The following is a 21,599-nucleotide window of genomic DNA, read 5'->3' on the forward strand; positions in this document are numbered from 1 at the left end:
AGCACTAGAAAATGTCCCCATAGTCAAGTTTTAGCAAATCTCTTCTAAAAACCAGAAGCAATACTTTGATATTCATATAATGACATAAAAAGCATGGCTATGGAAAATGATTTGAAAATAGTAGCCCTTGGGTGACTGTTGTTTGATTGGGTGTACAAATACCTCTTTGAGTCCCTGCTTTCACTTTTTTGGGGTATATTCCCAGAAATGGAATTGCTGGAACACATAGTAATTCTATGTGTAATTTTTTTGAGGAACCATTATACTATTTTCCGTAACGACTACACCATTTCACATTTCCACTCTACCAACAGTGCACAAGGACTCCAATTTCTCTAGATCCTCACCAACACTTTTTTTTTTTTTAAATAGTGACCATCCTAAAAGGTGTCAGGTCGAATCTCATTGCAGTTTTGATTTGCATTTTCCCAATGATTAATAATGTTGAGTATAATTTCTTTTTAAAAAGTATGCAAGTGCAAGACACGACCTTTTGGATTGTCATTGAGAAAAGTTTCCTGGAGAGTCAAAATATCTAGATTCTAGCCATGGATCTGTCCTAATTAGCCATTTGACCTTCAGTTCCATTTAACAAATGTTAATTAGACCTCCACTAAGAGCTGATAGCTGCCCTGGGTGCCACAGAGAAGAGAAATATAAACCACAATTTTCCTATTCGTGTCTCTTGTTTAGTTTTCTTGTCTCTGAAAATAATAATAATAAAAAAAGCTACAATCAAATTCTAAAGTTTTAAACCTGTAACCTAAGCTTGTACGTGTAATCCAGAGTCTCTTCAGAATAGGTAGGATTGCTTGCCATCAAAATAAGACATGAAAACTATAATTCACAGGGGAAAGGCAATTGTGAGATTTTTTTTTGAGGAGTCTGTGATTGAAATATGAATCTTGTATATTTACAACTTCTACTTAGTTTTAATTTATGAGCTTGAGTTTAAAAATCTGACCTATCTTAATCAAATGATGCTATTAGATGTTCGCTGGTATAAGATTACAGAGTGTTTCCTCTTCACAGCAAAGCATCTTAAAAGGGCATCTCTTGTCGTATCTTGTTTTCCTGCTTCCCCAGCTCCCTGCATTCTGGCTTCTGTTTCCCCAAGGTCTCTCCGGCCCTCCCCAACGTCAAAATCAATGGATGTGCCTCTGCCTTCATCAGCCAGCTTCTCTGGAGTATTTGAAATGATTGTTCGCTCTTTCAAACTTCTCCCTCTATCAGCTTTCTTGTTTTTACCCCCTTTCCTCCCTGGCTCTCCTGCTTCCCACCTGGAAACCAAACTTGCCTTTGTCTTACCCTCCCCTCCCAACACATATCATCGCTAGACTACATAATTCACCTCAATCAGTCCCCTCATCTCCATTCTGATCGCTATTTCCTTGGTCGTGGCCCTTAACCAGGATAGGTGGATGCATCTTGTATGTGCTCCCTTAGGGTCTCATTCATAGCCCCTCATAAATCACACTGCTGTGCTGGGATTGCTTTGTTATCTCTCCTACTGAACTCTGAGTTCCTCAGGAGAATGGATTTTATTCCTTGAGCTAATGCCTAGGAAAAAAAAATCGCGACCTTCATTACTATTCGTGAGTCTTTTTTTAACTCATAGAGAACATGAGCAGTGCGAAAGTTCCTTCACTTTCCGTATCACAGATCTAATATTCGTACAACTGTAGCCATTAATGTCCAAGGATGGGAAATGAAAGTTTTCTCAGCAGCTTAAAAAAAACCCTGGTGTTTTAGCTCATGGGTGGGTTGAAATCAACACCTGCTTTCAACATGGTTCTTTATGGTCTGAAGGACACTGTTTACTTTCACCTTCAGTGACTCCATTTTCAAACTGTACAAATCAAGGTTGCACTGGTGTGCACAAAGAGATTGGGGCGGCAGCGAGTGACAGGATAGAGAGCCTTGGAGGCTTCGATGGCAGATCGGTGACAACAAATGCTTTCTTCAGAGCATTTGGATGTTCGTGTGGTCGCTTTCTAATTGCTTCTCTGTGTTACTGGTACTTCTTTCATAGGATACTTAAATCCCATTACTTTTTTAGCCTTGGTAATTTTCTGTACTGTTTCCCACTGCCACGCACCAACAGTTTCAATGTCAAAGAAAAAGTATTTTGGGGGGGCGTTTTTCAGAGATTGGAAAGTCCATCCTGGGAGTTCATTCAGAAGAGGAGCGTTCAGAGTGTGTGATAAATCGGGCCCAACTCAGCCTTGTCTCCTGTACATTTTGCGTCTGCAACAGCGGGTGTAATAACTAGGATGACCCGGGAGCACGAAAAGAAAAGTCATTTTGCTTCTGGAAACATTGCCATTTAAAGAATATTTATGGTCATTTCTGCATATTGACCTTTCATTGTGCTCTGTTCTCCTGGGCATTTCTCTTCCCCTGGTGTTATTTATGATGTCACCGCTAACCCCAGGCTTCAGTTCCCCAGATAGATGGGTTCATTTTATTTATTTTTATTTTTATTTTTTTAAAATATGTCCTTATTGATTTCAGAGAGAGGAAGGGAGAGGGAGAGAGAGAAACATCAATGATGAGAGAGTCATTGATCAGCTGCCTCCTGCGCGCCCCCTGCTGGGGATCGAGGAGCCTGCACCCCGGGCCTGTGCCCTGACCGGGAATCGAACCAAGATCCCCTGGATCCCAGGTCGATGCTCAACCAGCCGGGCTAGATGGGTTCATTTTAATGTTGTGAGTCTGAATTCCTGCTCTAATCATGAGCGATTCCTCTCTCAAAGGAGATGCAAATCTTCTTTTCTTACCTTTGCCTCATCACCTGGTTGCCCGGAAAGTCATCTGTGGCTACTGTTGAAAATGCAAATTAATGAAATGGGCTGGAGGAAGCACCAAGAAGCGGAGCATAAAGCAGTTTGCAAATGTTAGAGTCAACTCGAGGCAAATGCGATCATTTGTTGATATTAATGCTTAACAAAGTCCCCAAGAGAAACACTGTTTAACGGGAGTGACAGCAATATTTACCGAAAACCCTGTTTAAATCCCACTTGCTTATTTTTTTTTAAATTAAAAAAAACACCAAGCATCTTGCCTATTTCACCTTGTCTGGTTTGTATTATATTCCTTACCTGAGACTTCGTTCTGAAAGAAGAGACACGGTTCTGAAAACAGCCATCGCCCGAAGGGGAAAACATTCTTTTCTCAGTATTGCAGGATATTATTATTTTTCCCCCAGCAGATTAAAGGATTTAATTGTCGAAGTGCTTTGGCAGTGTTCTTTCCATGCTTTCTCAATAATACATCCCATCAGCAGGCACACCCGATGTAAGTTTACATATTTACTTATAAATTATGCACATGGACTGTGGTGCTGATGTTACATGTATTATTAAACATACACAGAAATAGAAATTAAAAGGACACATTAGATCAGTCTGAAGGGAGGGAAGCTCCAGTATTTTCTTTGCTCGCCGATGGTGTCCTGAGCCCTCCCTGGGGCATGCTCATTTCTCTCTGGGGACCCCCTCCCCCAGCCTGGGGCACAACATGGGTTTGCAGGATCTCAATAAATGCACCGTGTAAAGGGGCCCAGGGAGGCTGGAAGGAGACTGATTTGCTAAGGGCCCTAAATAACCCCACTGGGCGCCCCATTCTCCATCTTCATAGGCTGGGGCCTGGTGGGGGGCTGGTCGGGAAGCAGAGCTGGCGGTCTGTGTCTATTTCTGGTGCTGTCCTGTGACTTCAGTGGTTACTGCTGCTCCAGAAATCTCATCTGGAATTTCAGAATTCAAAAACTTATGCAAATGGAAAGGTGTTTTTTTTAAAAAAAACTGATTTGATAACAAATTCTGGCCTGAACTCTTTAGTCTATTTAACCCATTTTTCGAGTGAGTCTCGATACGTTTGCTACCCAGGTGCTGCCCACAAGCCATTTGGGCTGTTATGTAATATACGGTATCTTCTTTCTCAAACCTTCAGTTCTGAAGCTCAAAACACCCCCGGCCCAAGATTGTCCCCTAAGGGAGGCAGACCCGTGCTGCTCACATCTGCCTTAGGCCTGGATTGCCCTGGGCTTCAGGTTCCTGCTAGAGGACCCTTTTGTAAAGGATGCTACCTTTTGAGTTAAAGGTTTATTCAAGTCTCTGCTATAGAAGAGAGTGTGGCCTGGCCGGTGTGGCTCAGCGGTTGAGCATCGACCTAGGATCCAGGAGGTGGTGGTTCGATTCCCGGGCAGGGCACAGGCCTGGGGTGCAGGCTCCTCGATCCCCAGCAGGGGGCGAGCAGGAGGCAGCCGATCCATGACTCTCATCATTGATGTTTCTCTCTCTCTCCCTCTCCCTTCCTCTCTCTGAAATCAATAAAAACATATTTAAAAATATTTTTTTTTTATAAAGAAAAGAGTGTGCCTGCCCTGCTTTGGTCACTTGTACCAGTATTGTCACTTCAGCCTTGACTAGGACTGGGTAGAGCTGGTGACTGGCCTCACCCGCCTGCCCTCCCAGGCTCCATGGACCTGGTGAGCATCCTTCTGATCAAACCCGTTTATCTTTTCAACGCCTCTCTTCCCCTTTGCCTGTGCATCTGCTAGGGCATTAGCTTTATCTCAGGAACATACATGTCCATGTACTCGACTATGGAATAAAATCCTTGCTTGACTGGTAGTCATATTTTTTTGGCATAAATTCATGCTGTGGTTTAAGACTAGTGATAAACTTAAGTGTTTACCATTAGACGTAAATTTGGACAGAGGATCCCATTTCAACCAGGGTCGTCTGTGTGAGTTTGCATTGCTCCTTTATTAGGAGGCAGTATTTATTTGGGGGATTTTGAAAAACATTCTAATTTCTTACATATGTCAATCAACCAAATTAGACACATATTTAATTCCTTTTGGGAAATTATTAAGTCATTATATTATTTTCTTCCCCTCTAATTACTATCATTATATATTTTATTCCAGCAATATAGACTACTGTATTCTCTCCAGGGTAATTTAGCTTATTTTAAAAGACAGAAAATAAATTATACTTAAAGGGCATTTGGTTGAGGCCACATAAAGTACTGTAGTGTTATTAAGTACCAATAAGTGAAACTTTATAATATTCTTATTGTACAATTATCATTCAATGCATTGTTTCCTCATATTCTTTACTATGTGTAACATTTGCTAATAGAGCTTCATTTGAAAAGAATTGTTTGAGGACTGAAGTTTTAATTTGTGTTCTTGCGTGGATGTGTGTGATTTTACTATGCACCACCAACAAAACACGGTTGCACACGCACAGTCTGTCTTTTAGCAACTTGAGGCATGAACTGTTTCTTTCTGGACATGACTAGGAAATTGCTGGATAACATATTGGCCTAATCATTTATCCAGAGCAGGAGTCTATGAAGTCACTCTTCATTTTAACTGTAATTCTGAAAGCAAACCTGACAGGGAGTGCAAGATTTATGCAAGCCCTGGCTGCCGGGTTTCTGTGTTCCATTTAGCGTGCATTTAAAATATTTATTGCTCCTCAAAGCATATTTGAAAAGGTTTGTGTTATGTTACTTTAGTTGCAAAATGAATTGGGCATATAACTCCTCTATGGGAAAAAAAATCTAGGTGATTCTTTCTTCTTTCTAGTGCAAAATGGACCCCTGACTTCAGTCTTTGTGACCGTCAGCCTGTTTACAAAGCAGGGCAGGACGATTTGCACTTGGATTTGGGGCTGCATTTTTACTCACATGCAGGTATTTAAGGCAGAGTTCAGCCCAGAAACCCACAAACGTAAGCAACTCGGTTATGCATGTTCAACTTTCTTTTTCATTTGTCTTCAGGCTTTTACCACGCACCACCAACACTACAGAACTCTCCCCAAAAAGCCAAGGGAAAGAATTAAGGTGCAGAGCTTCCCAGCATGAAAAGGTGAAGGTGAGGCCATGTTTAAACGAACAAAGTTAGGGGGAGACGGCCTCCCACCTTGGCCCCGAGTCCCAACCAGTCCCAAAAAAGAAAGGGCTGGTTCTCACTATCTTTTAGATAAAAGCAATCGCTTGGGAAGTGTGCAGCTATGTTTAGAATGGGGTCATTTTTTTTTTTCTTCTTTTTTTTTTTTTTCATAGGATGCCTTGATGTTCAGATGCCTGGAAGGCTGATCTGTAATTTGTGTCCCTCCTTCAACCTGGAACCTTGGAGGTTGCATGTCTTCTCCTTGAACCCCTGCAGGCCTGGCCGCGAGGCCCTGCCTCTGCTGGGGCTTCCCTGCTCCTGAGGGTGCGATTTGCCAACACACTTGTCTCTCCAAGAGCTGTGTGTCTGCTCTCCCTCGATTTTATCGGGGTCACAGAGGCACCGCTCCAAGTGCAGAAAAAGGCATGTCCTGTAACCATAGTGAAAGCGTTGGGGAGCCAGAAAAAGGAACCGAGACCAGCGTGGGTTATATAAAGGGCTACCTGGACTTGAGGGGACCTTGCGATTGGGTTCCTTAAGCCACAGGCCCCATCTTTTAGTTCATGCTTCTCTATTATTAAATATTTACAAAAAATGTGTGTCCGCATCTATGTGCGTATGCATTTATTTACCTGGAGATTGCATATCATACTTCAGAAGTAATATAATATGTACACCGTAATTTGCATTAGAAAAAGGTGTTGTAAAGGGAGGGTTGACTGTTGGAAAAGTAGGTTGTGGAGATGGTTGCCTAGCTCAGAAAATGTACAAGTTGGTGTTCAACCGAACGCTTAAAATGGGTAAACTTCAGGCTCTAGAAATTATGCCTTAATAAAGATTACAAAAGATTATAAAGTGGAGATGAAATTAGCAGTGTATAAACATTTAAAAACCCGTTATAGGTATTGAAACCCTTTCGCGCTCACCCAACCTGTTAATAATCAAATACTCGTTTTTACCAAGGCGATGGGACCAAGTATGTCATCATTAGCATTTGAAATCACTTAGTTGCTTGTAAAATAAAGCCCGTTCTAGGAGTATAATTACCACTCTTTGGCACTTTTGCCCATATTTCATTATTAGGATTATCTCCCGTCCATAGTTTGTTTGCAAGGATCTCTTTCAGTTAAACTAGATAATATCTTTAAGTCTCTTTTGCCAGATACCTGCAGGAACACACACACACCCACACCCACACCCCCTCACCCCAAACACATACCCACATCCCCCCCACCCCCCCCACCCCCCCAGGCCCGCCCTCCCTCCAGGCCTCCCACCCGCAGCCTGGATGCTTCTGAGAGCACCTGCCCCCGGACCCGCCTCTCTGTGCTGCAAAACTTCCAATTTTCCACCCAGAGAGCTAGAAACTTGTGCTTGGCTGGTGGGTTAGGGAAATGGAGCCACCATTGACTTCTTGGTGGCAACTTTACATTTCTTCCTTAGCACCTGCTACCCTAGTGTGTGTCTATGTTGTGATTTGCTTGTGTTTTTGTTATAATTTTTTATCTACCTCCCCCTGCAGCGTATGTGCTCCCTGAGTTCAGGGACTTGAGAAAATTACTATTAATTTTTTAAAAATTTGCATAGTTCACGTTATTGATAGTATATTTTTTAGGACTGAAGAGAAGCAGAGTTGCCAGATGGCAGCTCTGAATCCGGGATCAATCGGCAGAACACTGTTATTAATATTATTGTTTAATCTGTTAGTACAAAAGCAGTTCGGCTTGCTGGGGCTTGGTTTCAAATTCTGCCAGATTTCAAGCTCTCTTCAAAATCAAGTGTGTAAGCATAATTGATGTTTTAGGCAGATAATAATACAGATTTATCCCAACAGCATTGGTTGTCGAGTCAATATCTTTCCAATGATTGCGTTGTAATGATTTGGGCTTGGTTTGAAATTATGCTAACTTTCAACTTCTGATGAAATTCAATTGTAAGCATAATTAATACCTTCGATAATAACATAGATGGATTCCTACAGCTTTGAGTGTCTTGAGTCATATCTTTTCAAGGGCTGCCTTGTGAAGACTTACTGAAAACTGATGTCTCACTGTGAATTTTCAGTGTCTCATGTGGACATAGCAGCTTTTATAAGGATTGAATTATATGCATATCCTATGCATTGCTGTAGACTATTTCCTAGTATTTTTTGTTAGTTTTAATATTCCTCCAGTGCTAAACAAAATCTCACCTGAGTATTTTCCACAGAGCCCATTATATTCCCAAGTTCACAGGCAATTGTTTTATCAGTCCAAGGCCTCTCAAGGCTCAACCCTACCCGGTGAATATTGTCATCCTCTGGCCTGGACAATTGTGTTCCATCTCTGATATTTGACAGTGATGTTTTGGAATTTGGAACAGGGGTGTGGGCTATTTAAAGAGTTTTACTCATTCATCTGTTGTGCACAACAGAAATTGTGTAGGGAGATATGCATAAGGTTTTGTTTGTTCTAAATTAACGTGCGTCTTTAATCTGACTTGTCCCCTGCATTTGATAACCTAGAATAGCTTCTGCAATATGCAGTTGACCCAGGTGGGGTAAGATTTTACTGGAAGTTAACATCTTCCCCTGGTGCTGTCCCCCTGCCCGCCAAGTCCCAAAGGCACTTCAGATGTCCTGGTTCTGCAGGTAATTCCTGGCCAAGGAAACCTGCGACTGGGCTGATAGTGTCAGGCAGGATGTCTGAGGTTTGGCGGTTGCTTTCTGATGTAGGAACTTTCTCAGAGCTCTGCGTGTGTGGCTGACTGTGGGGCCATTAAGCGCAATTATGCGCAGAAGTGAATTAATTTCTCTCCCCCTTGCTGTGCGTCGGTGGGACTGCTGATTGCGCAGGCTTGGTTTGCAGAACCTGGGCCTGCAGTTGCAGGGCAGGTAATAAATATTCTGATAAAGGAATCGGGAAAATCTGTGCGTGTGTGTTGGCAAGTGATGGGTAGCGGTTAATCAGGTAATTATTGATTGAGCACTGTCGCCAAGAGGCGTGTGCAACCATGATCACATTGCATCAGCATGACCCACCCATGTCCCTCTTCTTCAGCCCAATTGTTTGAAAGTCACCCAATCTATTGCCTCCGTTTCGTCCTTCCCACCTCCCTTTGGAACCTATTTCAGTCGGGTCTTCTGCCCCCAAATGCCACCAGAGCAGATCATGCCAAGATCGCCAGTAAGCTCTGTGGCACCTCGTGGGGGGGCAGCTAACCTGCAAAGCTTGCGGTGCTCGTGGCCACTTCCTCCACGAAATACCCCTCCTTTGTCTTCTCTGGCTTGAGTTTTATTTGTCTTAAGGTGACACCACACTTCCCCCACCCCCTCTGTGGCTGTTTTTTTGCTTGTTTTTAGTCTCTTTTGCAAGTTTATCCTACTCGAGCAGACTGGAGTTCCTTAGAGCTCATTCCTGTCTTTTCAGTTTTATATTCTTGGCATTTCCTTGCCTCCCATTATCATCTGAATGCCACTCTCTCCAGTGTCTGTCTCTAGACCTGACCCCTCTCTCAGCCCCACTATCATGTGCCCAGCTGCCAACTCGGCCTCTCCTCTTGAGCTTCTCAAACACAAAGAAGCCAGCACCGAGCTCAGAACACCCCTTAAAACCTGGACGCCTGCCTGAGCGAATGGCCCCAGTGCTCTCCAGTCGTGGCATTTTCCTCTCCCTCTTTCTCTTTATTGAGTTCTGTCAGCGCAACGTCATTGCTGTTTCTCAGCACCTTTCCTCTTCTCTGTACTGACAGAACCAGAAAGAACCTGAAGAACACAGATCGAACCAATAGAGTCACTTAGTTGCGACTACTTGACATACAGAGAACCCAACAGCTGCAGACTTGACCGTGAGCTGTGCCGTGAAGAAGGCCTCCCACTGCAGAGGAATGAAAACATAGGGATTTTTTCCCCCCCTGACTTAATCCTTAGGAATTAAGCTAGAAGTCAAAACACAAAGATAACTGGGAAATCCCATATGTTTTAGAAATTGAGCACTACTAAAAAATCTGGTGTGTTCAGAAGGTCTCAAAATGGAAGTTAGGAAACATTTTGAATTGAATGGTAATGAAAATATGACATATCAAAAGTTGCAGGATGCAGTGAGCTCAGTACTTAGAGGGAAATGTATAGCATTAAATTCATAAATAAGAAAATAATACAGTCTGAAAACCAGTATCTGATTTTCCATGTCAAGAGTTTTAAAAAAGAATAGCCAGTTGAACTCCAAGGGTGTAGAAAGAAGGAAATAGTAAAAATAAGAATGGATAAACCAATAAATAAAATCAACAAAAGAAAAGTTAGGAAAACAAGGGATAAATAATATTACCAATATACTGTTACATATTGAATTAGAGGCCTTGGTCAGTACAGAGAGAAAAAATAGAGGTGTTTTGGAAAAGATGAAACAAAACTGTCCTTATTTGAAAATAATTTACAAGTCTACATTGAAAACAAAAATCAATGATAATTTAGAGACAAATCATTAGAGTTAGTAAATGAACTAAGCAAGATAATTAGAATTATAATCCATGTACAAAGAGTCAGTTCCCTTTCTGTATGCTAGGAATTTACAATGAAAATATAAAACATTAATCACTATGAAACTGTGAGGTACCTAGGAATTAGGTTAGCAAAATATAAGCAAGGTGCCTATTATGAAAATTAAGAAATTTGACTCATGGTTATTAAAGACTGTTTATATAGATACCATATGATTCAGTGATCATGCTCCTTGGTATTTACTCAAATGAGCTGAAAACTTATGTCTGCATAAAAACCTTCACGCAGATGTTTATAGGAGCTTTATTCACAAATGCCAACAATTGGAAGCAGCCAGGATTTCCTTCAGCAGGCGAATGGATACGTAAACGGTGGTACGTCCATGTAATGGAATATTACTCAGCAATGAAAATGGTTTGTTCTTTATCTGGAACTGAGCTGGAGAGACTTTTTCCTTAAGATAGTCTCCCTTAGGTAAGGGCAGGGGTGGTTTCTGTTACAAGAACCCTTAAATAGGGTGTGCAGATCGTTTTCCCGGCCCTGCCAGAATGCTGAAGAATCCTGCGGAATTTCATTTGCCTTCATTTCTCCCATGAGATAAGCATACGCCATCAGATTTGCACTTTCATTGAATTTAGTTTAGATTTTTCTTGTTCCCCCCGTGTTAACAAGATGCAATGTGAGATTTTCTTTCTACGGGTGAGAAAAATACATCTTGATGGTTAACCAAAAAGATATGTCAGTAATGACACATTCTAACTAGTAATAGCTACTTGCTGTCATTTGAGTTGGTATCTGGATTGTGAGATCAACGCCTTTTCATCACGTTTACAGTAAAAGAGAACTTTGAGAAGCACCGCACGCGAGAACTCTCATCCTCGTAGTAATAACTTTTGCTGATGCTATTTTCCGACCTCTTCCCGTCCTTGAGTTTCTAGTTTAGATAGTGGTTGTGGTCCAGGCTCAATCAGAAACTTGGGCGGCATTTAAGGGCTCTGTTTTTTTTCCATCTGCTAGCAGCCAGCTGGGGAGGATGTCTGGGTTAAAACCATAATAATTGAAACTTCCATTAGGCTCCTTGGCTTGGGGCCGTTTCCTGTAAAGACCTTGTTCTGCCCTTAGTGGTTTGAAGACGCTCAATGCCTGTTTTCTTCAATAAGTGAAAGCCCGGAGGCATAGGCTCCTTGTTTTAAAGAGAGATTATGCTTGCAGTGCTGAGGGGTGCAGATTAGAGGACCCTCGTACACTGTTGGTGGGGATATAAATTGGTATAGTTATTATGGAAAACAGTAGGGAGCTTCCTGAAAACATTAACAAGTGGATGTACCCCAGAACCCAGCTATCCCTTTCCTGGGTCTATATCTCCAAATGATCCCTGAACTCCCTTGTCCGTTGCAGCATTCTTTATAGCAGCCAGGATCCAGAAACAACCTAAGTGCCCACTGAGGGATGAATGAATAAAGAAAAATTCGGTACATATAGGGGGTGGGAGAGTAGGTTTACAGTTATTCATATGGAAAATAATACAGTAATTAATCAACAGTAATATAAGAATAAATTCTGCATTTTGCGTACTCACAATGGCAAACCTACTTTTGCCCACCCCTGTATATACAATGGAATATTATTTACCCATCAAAAAGGAAATGCATCCATTTGCAACAGCATGGATGAGCCCGGAGGACGTTATGCTGAGTGAAATAAGCCAGAAATAGACAGCACTCTTCCTATGAACCACTTTTTGTGTGTGGGTGTCAACCTAATAATTTCATTAATTGCTTTAGCTTTTCTATAACTTCTTTAATAGGAAAAAAAAATCTTAAAAAAATTCAGTTCTTTAAGCTTTTCCTGATATTTGTAGACGTTCTCAATCAAATGTTTTGATCTCGATCACTTAGGGGGAAAGCACAGTTTTCGAGTCATGCTCCCACTTTCACGGGCCCTGGCAACGCAGCGAAATTTCACGTTCTGTCTCCTTATGTTCTGTTTTCTAGGAGCCCCTGACGTTTTCAGGGGAGGCGTTTTCTTTTGCGGAGCGACTCCTGGGGTCTTCATGCAGCCATGGATCTGGATAAACCGTCTGTCTGGGGCTCATTCAAACAGCGGACCAGGCCTCTGCTACTCAACCTGAGGAAAATTAAAAAGAGCCCCCACAAACCGCTGGGCTTAGGGGAGGGGCCCCACCTGGATCGCCGCCTCAGCCTCTCTGTCCCCGACCTCCTGGAGGCCAAGGCCCTGGCCCCGGAGCATGGCCCTTACTCCGGGGCCCAGTCCTCCTACACCTCCGTGCCCAGCAGCCTGTCCACGGCGGGGATCGTCCCCAAGGGCTGCAGTAGCTCCTTGAAGCAGCCTGAAGAAGAACTGGACTGGAGCCAGGAAGAAGCGGGCCAGCCCCATGGGGGGGACACAGACTCCGAGGAGACCTTCGCCTCCCCGGCCGAGGACAGGAGGGCCTCCAGCGGCGGCCTCTGTGATCTGCTGCAGAAGGCCCCCCTGGGAGAGGATGCCCTGGACGAGCCAGAGGTGAGGCTGGGGCCCGCGCCGTCCCCTCGCTTTTCTCTTACTTTGAATTGCACCGAGTGCCCTTGGAAAATTGGATTCGGGGTTATTTTCGTGGTTAGCTTGGATGGGGGCAGTGTCCTTTACAAGAAGTGAAGGAAAGGGAGTATTGATCGCACCAAGTGTTCCCATCGGTGCTAGGGTTGACCTCTGCGTATTTTAAAACTATTACAGAAACCCTTTCTCGGACACTTTAAGGCATTAAAAGCCCTATTGGATGAGTTTCCCTTTTCCCGTCTCCTGGCAAAGAAAGTAGGAGCAGAACTTTTCCTCTAAATTTGCTTAAGTGTGTGTCTGTCTCTCTGTCTCCCCCCCCCCCCCCCCCCCGTCTTGATGAGATTGCCCAGCCCTACCGTAGACAAAACATGCATGTCACTGGTCCTAAGAAATGTAGGAGCCTTGGCCTGTGTGGCTCAGTGCTTAGAGCATCGCCCTGGACACCGAAGGGTCGCGGGTTCGATTCCCTGTCAAGGGCACGTGCCTCAGTTGGGGGTTGGTTCCTAGTCCCCTGTCGGGGTGTGTGCGGGAGGCAACCCATCGATGTGTCTCTCTCACATCAGTGCTTCTCTCTCTCTCTCCCTCTCTCCCTTTCTGAAAAGCAATAGAAAAAATATCCTCACATGAGGGTTAACAAAAAAAAAGAGGTGTATGAATGTACGTTTCCCTTTGACTTACAGAGTGTGAACTCTCTTCTATTTCTTTTTTTTTTTTTTAATATGTTTTTATTGATTTCAGAGAGAGAAAGGGAGAGGGAGAGAGAGAGAGAGAAACATCAGTGATGAGAGTCATTGATGGGCTGCCTCCTGCTCGCCCCCTGCTGGGGATCGAGCAGGAAACTTCCTCTGGTGCCCTGGCCGGGAATCGAACCCGGATCTCCTGGTTCATAGGTTAACTCTCAACCGCTGAGCCACACCAGCCGGGCCGAAATCTCTTCTATTTCACACACGTGTATGTGTGTGTACGTGTGTGTGAGCACTTACCCGAGGGCAGCTTCACCCGCATTCTCTAAAAGAAAAAAACTAAAGGAAACGCATTCTTACCAGCACGGTGATTTTACAAAGCTTCAATATTCCAGGAAGGTAAAGCAGCCAAATATAGCTCTGAGACAAACCTTGTATTTCTCGGAAGAGTCTAATTTAAATTTAATCACCAGATTATTAAGTCATGATTTGATGATCTATTGATAAAGTTTTAAACATCCCCCCGTTAATGGCACTGAAGGAGGCCGCAGTGTTGAGGAAAGCGGCTCATTTATCTGTATTCCAGGTTAGCGTGAGAACTGCATGGAAAAGCGGTTATTCTGCTGGGATTTTTGGTCACACTTTTGGAACCGACGCCTGTTAATTATGTCACACGCTTCACGTTAGGTGGGGAATGGCATCGCGGCTGCTCAGAGGATGCCGGGTCCGAATCTTTGGGAAATGTCACTGCCCCTCAGCTGACTTTCCTTCACCGTCTTTTTCATTTATGGAAAATCCTTTCTGTAGCAATTTTAGGGTTTTTACTGGATTTATAGGTCTGAGATACATGTTTCCACTCATGAAAATATAAACGCAACCTTCACTTCTTGCTGCTTATTAGCTGATGGAAAAAGTGGACGGGCCTCTTGCTGGGGCATCCTAAGGATCTCAGATGGAAGTCAGGGCTGGAGATCTGAAACATGCTGATCCTCAACGAAGACGTTTATTTTTCTGTGTCCACTTAGCAGCTGGGTGGGCTTGTCATGGTCAGTAACTAGTTACCCGGGGTGAGAAGATCGCCACCTCCCGTCACCCGCGTCGTCTCCCTTGGGGCCTGTCCGTCCCTGATGTCGCATTTGCCGGCTGGAGTTTGAAACACGTAGCTTTGGTGCTCGCTTACGAGGATGAGTTGAGGGGCTTCGGAAAGAGCCCTGTTGGGCTATTTCTAGAAGCCCACAGAGCTTCAGTTTAGTGACCACAGAGAAGCGAAACGACAAACCACAGAGAAGGGGCGGCCGGCCCCTTGCGAAACCAAACAAGCCCGTCCGTTGCTCCCCGCGCCAATCATGTGTCTTTTACTATTTTTGTTTTATCTCAAAACCCTTGACTCAACATCCTGGCGTTAGAGGACCTGGCCTCTTGCCCCCCCTCCTTCCCCCTTCCCGCCTGTTGAGCACCTACTGTGTGCTGATCGTGTCCCAGGCACCAGGAGCACGGCCACCGAGAAAGACAAAAGTCCCCTTCTTCGTGAAGACCCTGATTTGAGCAGCGGCCGGCTACAGATGTGCCTGGGTGTCGCACGAAGGGTGAGACTTTCCCATCCTGTCGCTCGGCTGGGCTCTCACGACCCCCTGGCTGGGGACTGCGTGGGGTCCAGAGGCGGCCTGTGGGCTCCGTGCTGCGTTGCTCACGGGCAGGCGAGATGGGGACAGCCGGGCGCTTGCTGTCCCTGCTGTGGACACGCGGCCGTGTGCTCAGGCTGATGACCTGTGTGAAGGGTGATGGCTCTGCCAGGCCTTCATCGGCCACTTCTCTGTCTCGGCCATGACAATAGTGCTGATGGGAAAGGACGGATGGTCAGGATTAAGGGAGGGACTTGGGTTGCCCGCCCCGTCATGAGTTTCTTTTTCCCTTGTCTTCCTAAACAGGCCCTAATCATAAAAGCAGTGATAATATTAATAATAATAGAATAGCTACACCAGTCTAACGCACTTACTGAGAGCTAATGTGTAAGGAACTCTGCTAAGTGCCACGTAAATACTATCACCTTTGACGACATCTATTTGCTTCACTCTCTGTATATATACAAAGAGCGTAATACAGTGTCCGGCCCAGAGAAGGTGCTCAGTAGATATCCTCTGAATGAATGAATTTGTCTCCTAACAACTTACAAGGAAAGTATCTCTTTTTCCCCTTTCAGAGATGTTCCCGCGTCGTGACCTTTAAGGAAACTTTTCAAGGGCACAAAGCTAGGAAGTAGTGGGATTCGAATCCAGGTCTTTCGGACCCCAGGGCTTTGTCTGCTCCTGTGCAGGGCTGCCTGTCAGTATGTCAGTATGTGCCTCTCATTCTGGGCACAGCTGGGGCCCAGGGAAAAGCGTGGATGCTCAGGGACTCAGATGAGGCCTGACTCTTGCTTTTCTTGGGCAGCCATCCAACCTCTTAGCCCTGACTTCTTTATTTGTAAATGGATGACACTAACGACAGCCCATGGGCCCCTTACGAGAAGTTAATAGAAGCTTGTATTTGTAAATTATCAAGTTATAAACCAATGTCAAGGGGGTCATTATTTTTTTTAAAGCATCTCCTGCTAACAAGCATGAAAAAAATGTATAAAGCGTTTGTGGATAAATATTACCAAACGCTGGGACAGGTTTATTATACCAGGTGTTGGCAAACTTTTCCTTACAGGGCCAGATAACAATGATCCCCAGCTCTCTTGGCCATAAAAACTGTTACAGCTACTGAACCTGCTGTTGTAGTGTGAAATGAGTCATGGGCAATATATAAACGGATAGGCGGGGCTGTGTTTTACCTACAAAAACAAGTGCTGGGCTGTCCTTTGCTGACCGCTGTTTTATGGCATCACGTGATTGAGCAGGGTGTATGTGCACACACACGCACGCACATGCATTTACACACGCATGACTTAGATTTTGTATATTAGATAATATTCTAGGGGCATCCCTTTTATTATTTTTTTATTTTTTTAAAAAATATATCTTTATTGATTTCAGAGAGAGGAAAGGAGAGGGAGAGAGAGAGAGAGAAACATCAATGATGAGTCATTGATCGAGCCCACAACCCGGGCCTGTGCCCTGACCGGGAATCGAACCCCGATCGCCTGGATCCTAGGTCGACGCTCAGCCGCTGAGCCACGCCCGGCCGGGCTCGGGGCATCACTTTTAGAGAACAATCTTGGGGTAGGGGAAAATTAAACACATATACCTTGATTGTATGATCAGTAACCCCCCAAAAAGTGGCATAAAAACTATGAGCAGACTGAGCCATCTGGTAGACCTAAATTTTTCCCGACACGCGTTCCAATTTTGACTCTAATTGCTGCGTGGGTCGTTTCGGTTGGACCTCCGAGCCCAGGCATTGTGGGATGGTCTGTCCAGGCAGCTGAGCCCCTTGGCTCATTCTGTGATTTCCTTTGCCCTGGAGATATTTGTGTTTGTGACACTAAGTATTCATAGTCTCAGCAACCCAGATGTGGGTTAAGGAATTAAGTAAATACGTATTATATCTGTCAGCTGCTACACTTTAATGGAGTATCTTTCAAAGACTACGTAAGTGGTCTTCTCAGCCAACTTTTTACTGTCACTCGGCTTTCCCGGCCGTGGGTATGTCCTTGGGAACAATTTGTTTGAAATTATTAAAACTAATGCCCCGTGGATCAGTAAGCCATGGGGCACCCATATGCTGGAATACTACTCGGTAAGGAAAAGGAGAGGGCACTTATACAGAAGACGCCTTGGATGGACTTCAGCGGTGTGCTGAGTGAAAGTTTCCAGAGTCTGAATCTATTTGTATGATATTCTGGACAAAATGAGACTGTTCTGCTGATAACAGATCACCGGTCGCCATGGGTGGGATAGAGGGCTGACCACAGTGGAATAGGATAGCATAAAAATGTTTTTTTTGGGGGGGGGGTTGACAGAATTGTTCTGTGTCACGATGGTGGTGGTGGCTACACAAATAAATACATGTGTTAAAAGTCACATCACTATGCACATGTGAAAAAAAGGCCAATTTTACTGTGTGTGTTGCTTTTTAAGTAAAAATTTAAAAAACCCGGACTGCTTGATTATGGTTGTTGAGAATATAAAAAAAAAACACCCCACATTCTAAGGATAGTGGGATACCAGGGACTCCTGACGAGAAAAATATTAATTGCCCCCCCTTCCCTTTTTTTAACGAAAACTCACTGATTACTAGGTTTACAGGGCAGATGGAAATAATGCAACTTTTGCTCGGTGGATGGCCCCTGAGGCTCTGTGCAGAGTGGAAGGGACACCCCGGCAGCTGTGACCCGGTCCTCACGGGCCTGTGTGGCATTTTTGTTCTGTATGGTGACCGCTTCCCTTCCTCGGTGTGTATATGGCGTGTGACAGTTACGGCGGCTGTGGGAACCATACCTTTAAGTCCTGCGACTTTCCTGGGGGTAAAAGCAGCCATCGCGTTGAATTAATGTCCTTCCTCACGTTTAATTTCCCTGTTGTTGTAAGTGGAAGACTTACTGCCCATGCGAGCAAAAGCTCTGCGTTCATTTCTGATGGCAGAGAAGCGATGGCGCTTGTTGGACTAATTTGGCCGCTTAATTAACGTTGTCGTCGAGCACAGTGGGGGGTGCAGGTGGTGGGCCAGCCTGAGGGGTGACGCTCCTTGGCAGGAGAAGACCCCCAGCCACCACCCTAATAGCCATGCAAGGAATCAGCCCTGGCTAATGAGAGACACAAACTGGGACATAACCGGAATGTGGGGAGACAGACCACCTGCTCATTTCCCCTGTGCGGGGAGCCCAGGGAGCCCCCCAAACCCCCAGAGCGCCTCTGGGCCCTGCGCCTCTGCAGGTAAACCTGGAACAGTGGGGCGTCCGCTGGATCCCTTGCTAACCGCTGGATCCTGCGCGTTTTAGGGCCTGTGGGATCGCGCCCCGAGCATCTGAGGAATATTTAACTTGGGAAACAGACACCTCGCCTTCTGGGCTCCTTTGTTCAGAATATGTGCCACCTGCTTTTTGGGTGGTGACCGTACTGATGCTGGCAGACCCCTGAGGGTCTGGTTTGAGGAGGGTCTTTCCGATCCCATCTTGACATGTTTTCGGCCTGCCTGACAAGCTTGGTTCCCCGGTTCCCGATCTGTCACCTCCCGCCGATGGCTGGGGGCCAGGCAGGCCCACCCTGGGCTACTGCTCCTGCTACGCATTTGATGAGCTCAGTGTGAGCCATCGGCCCACCAAGAACGCCGAACGGGCCTTATCAGGGCTCTGATCGGTGACTGGGACGGCAGGGGCCACAGCCAGATGGGCCCTGTGACTCAGCCTCGAATTGCCCGGACTTGCCACACAGGCCGGGAGGCGCCCACACACTGAAACAGCGCGCAAAGGACAGATTCCCCTGGGGAAAGCCCCAGCACAGGATTTCCTTGCCGCTTTTGCTTTCTTTTTCTATTTCTTCAAGCAGGGTAATTTTTTCTTTGTATTTACAGAAGCTCTGTGGAGGTGGCGATCTCAGTGCTTCCATGACATCCCAGCATTTTGAAGAGCAATCTGTGAGTGACGTTCCTTTAAAACAAACACACACACGAAAAGTCAACAGTGTCAGTAGTTCCTGTTGCATGTGCCCCCGTCTGTATTTCTCTGCCTCATTTCTCTCCAAAGAAGGCTCGACCGGATTCACTTCCGAAGATGGGCCTTGCAAATTATAGCTGGAAGAGATTAATTTGGTGCCTATTGATTTGTGAGCCTGGGATAGATTCTTCTAAAAATACAGACGCTATGAGATCGAGTGACATAGAGCAGGAGATAAAGCCGTTCTGAAGTGCTTTGAAACAGAGAATGTCAGGGGTTCACCCAGCCCTGGGATCAATAAACGTGAATGTCAGATAGGTGAACAGTAAATTATTTCATCCGGCCTTTCTCTTCGGAACGACAAACATCTGAACTAGTGCAAACCTCAAGTGCAAGGCTTCAGTGGGATTCATTGAATAAATTACTCAAAACCAGGCTTGAATTGGACCTTATGGCCTGTAGGAGTGGATGCATTCCCAGAGGGGGGCCTGAGGGTGTTGGGGGGTGGACGGTGAGGGTAAGTGTAAGGGACACACACTGGGGCCGGGTGCTGGACAGAGTGTGTCCCACGTGGGCGCAGACGAGGGAGGGCCTTGTGCCGGATGGCCATGCGGCTCAGCAGGCTGTCAGCTGAGGGGTTACGTGCTAAAAGGTTTTTTATGCACTTGGAGGAGGTGGACTAGGGCCATTGGGGGTGGGTGGGAAGCAGGGAGAAGAGGGAGACATTTTGCATGTGAGTTTGGGAGCTGGCTCCCCAGCTGCGCTGCTGTGTGTCCTTTCCTCTCTCGGGCTCCACCGGGAGTGACCGAGTCGAGAATGCTGCCCTCAGTGAATGACCTGAGGGCCATCCAGAAATAGAGAGCCTGGCACCCGGGCAGTGTAACCAAGTCATCAAAGTGAGTGGGGGGGGTTCACGCTTGCGGATTGGCCGTTGGAGTGACCATCTTCCTCCCCTTAAATTTATTATGTATTTGTAAATATATTTTTATTGATTTTAGAGAGAGGGAGAGAGAGAGAAACATCAATGATGAGAGTCATGGATCGGCTGCCTCCTGCACGCCCCCTGCTGGGGATCGAGGAGCCTGCACCCTGGGCCTGTGCCCTGATCGGGAATCGAACCGCGATCTCCTGGATCCCAGGTCGATGTCCAACCACTGAGCCACACCAGCCGGGCTCCTCCTTAAATTTAGATGTGTTTCTGAAATTCTCTCCCGTGGGGGCCCAAGACAACTGACTTGATTTCTCTGTCTGTGCAGACCCTCGGGGAGGCCAGCGATGGCCTGAGCAACCTGCCCAGCCCCTTCGCCTACCTCCTGACCATCCACCTGAAGGAGGGCCGGAACCTGGTCATCCGGGACCGCTGCGGTAAGGCCTGGCTCTGCCCCCTTTTGCTCTCTACCTTTGTAGCAAAGTGGTTACCAACCTTGCCCATCTCAGCGTGCTTTGCAGCAGACGGGACCTCAAATCTAAGCCTTTCCAGGGATCAAGGCATTTGCAGCAAATTATTTAAACATATGGAACCTTATTACCCTTTACAGTTAGTAAATTAATAATAATAATGATAGTCACCACCACATAAAGTTGTTTTAAGTGAACTAAGACCCCTTTAATAACTGCATTACCAGCATCTACAGCAGCTGCTCAAGAAAGTGTCCCCTTGATCTTACTTTAATTATCCACGAGAAAGATGTGAACAATTGTTATTGTGAAGTCACCCAACATACACAGAGACGGAAAAGCCCCCGAATGCCCCCCCCTTCCTGCCCCGAAATCCCACTGGACTCCCTCCCCCAGGAGAGCATCTGTTACCTGTATGTGAGTGATTTGTTCCCCTTTCCCACGTGATTCTGTGAGTTCACACCCATGCTTTTTAATCGAAAACCATCCTCCGATGTCCATATTCTGCAGTGGTTTTGTTTTCACTCCCTAATATGAATTCGGGATCGAGGGTGCTTTACTGTGTACATACGTCTTTTCTTCTACACACTGATCATAGTCCACAGCGTGATGCGTCCTTCAGCTGCTCCCCTATCGCCTTCAGCTGCTGGGTTCCTACTTTCTCAGCAGGATAAATGCCACTCTGGCCATTGCTTGGCACCAAGGGGAGGGGCCAGCGCTGGCCCATCCATCTGCTCTGCGGCCCCCTTCTGCTCCCCACGTCTGCTGCCTCCAAGCTCCGAGCAGCCCTGGCTCACCTGCCAAACACCCTTCCTCCGTCCCGCCCCACCCCTGCCCCTGAGAACGTTTCTGCTGATCTCTGCTGCTCCTGGTTTGGGCTATAGATTCTTCCATCCCTCTGATCTCACTGACTTGCATTTTTTAGGGCTGTATGAAATATGCCCACTTTTTTGAAAAAAACAGAAGGGACTGTGCCTTAGAGCTGGGAGTGCTCGTGCCAGCAGC

The 21,599-nt window shown here is 45.7% G+C and overlaps 1 protein-coding gene across 1 annotated transcript in view; it reads left to right on the plus strand.

Moving 5' to 3' along the window:
* Positions 1–12,412: 12,412 nt before the first annotated feature.
* The window catches only part of MCTP2 (multiple C2 and transmembrane domain containing 2), a 95,574-nt gene continuing 86,387 nt past the window's right edge, over positions 12,413–21,599 (plus strand). The window contains exons 1-3 of the mRNA XM_081124405.1: positions 12,413–12,905; positions 19,115–19,177; positions 20,453–20,561. Of these exons, the coding sequence (XP_080980531.1) occupies positions 12,444–12,905; positions 19,115–19,177; positions 20,453–20,561 (634 nt within the window). The 5' untranslated portion in view covers positions 12,413–12,443. The remainder of the gene's footprint in view (positions 12,906–19,114; positions 19,178–20,452; positions 20,562–21,599) is intronic.

The sequence above is a fragment of the Miniopterus schreibersii genome (assembly GCF_964146895.1).
Source record: "Miniopterus schreibersii genome assembly, chromosome: 22".
In the NCBI taxonomy this organism is placed as follows: domain Eukaryota; kingdom Metazoa; phylum Chordata; class Mammalia; order Chiroptera; family Miniopteridae; genus Miniopterus; species Miniopterus schreibersii.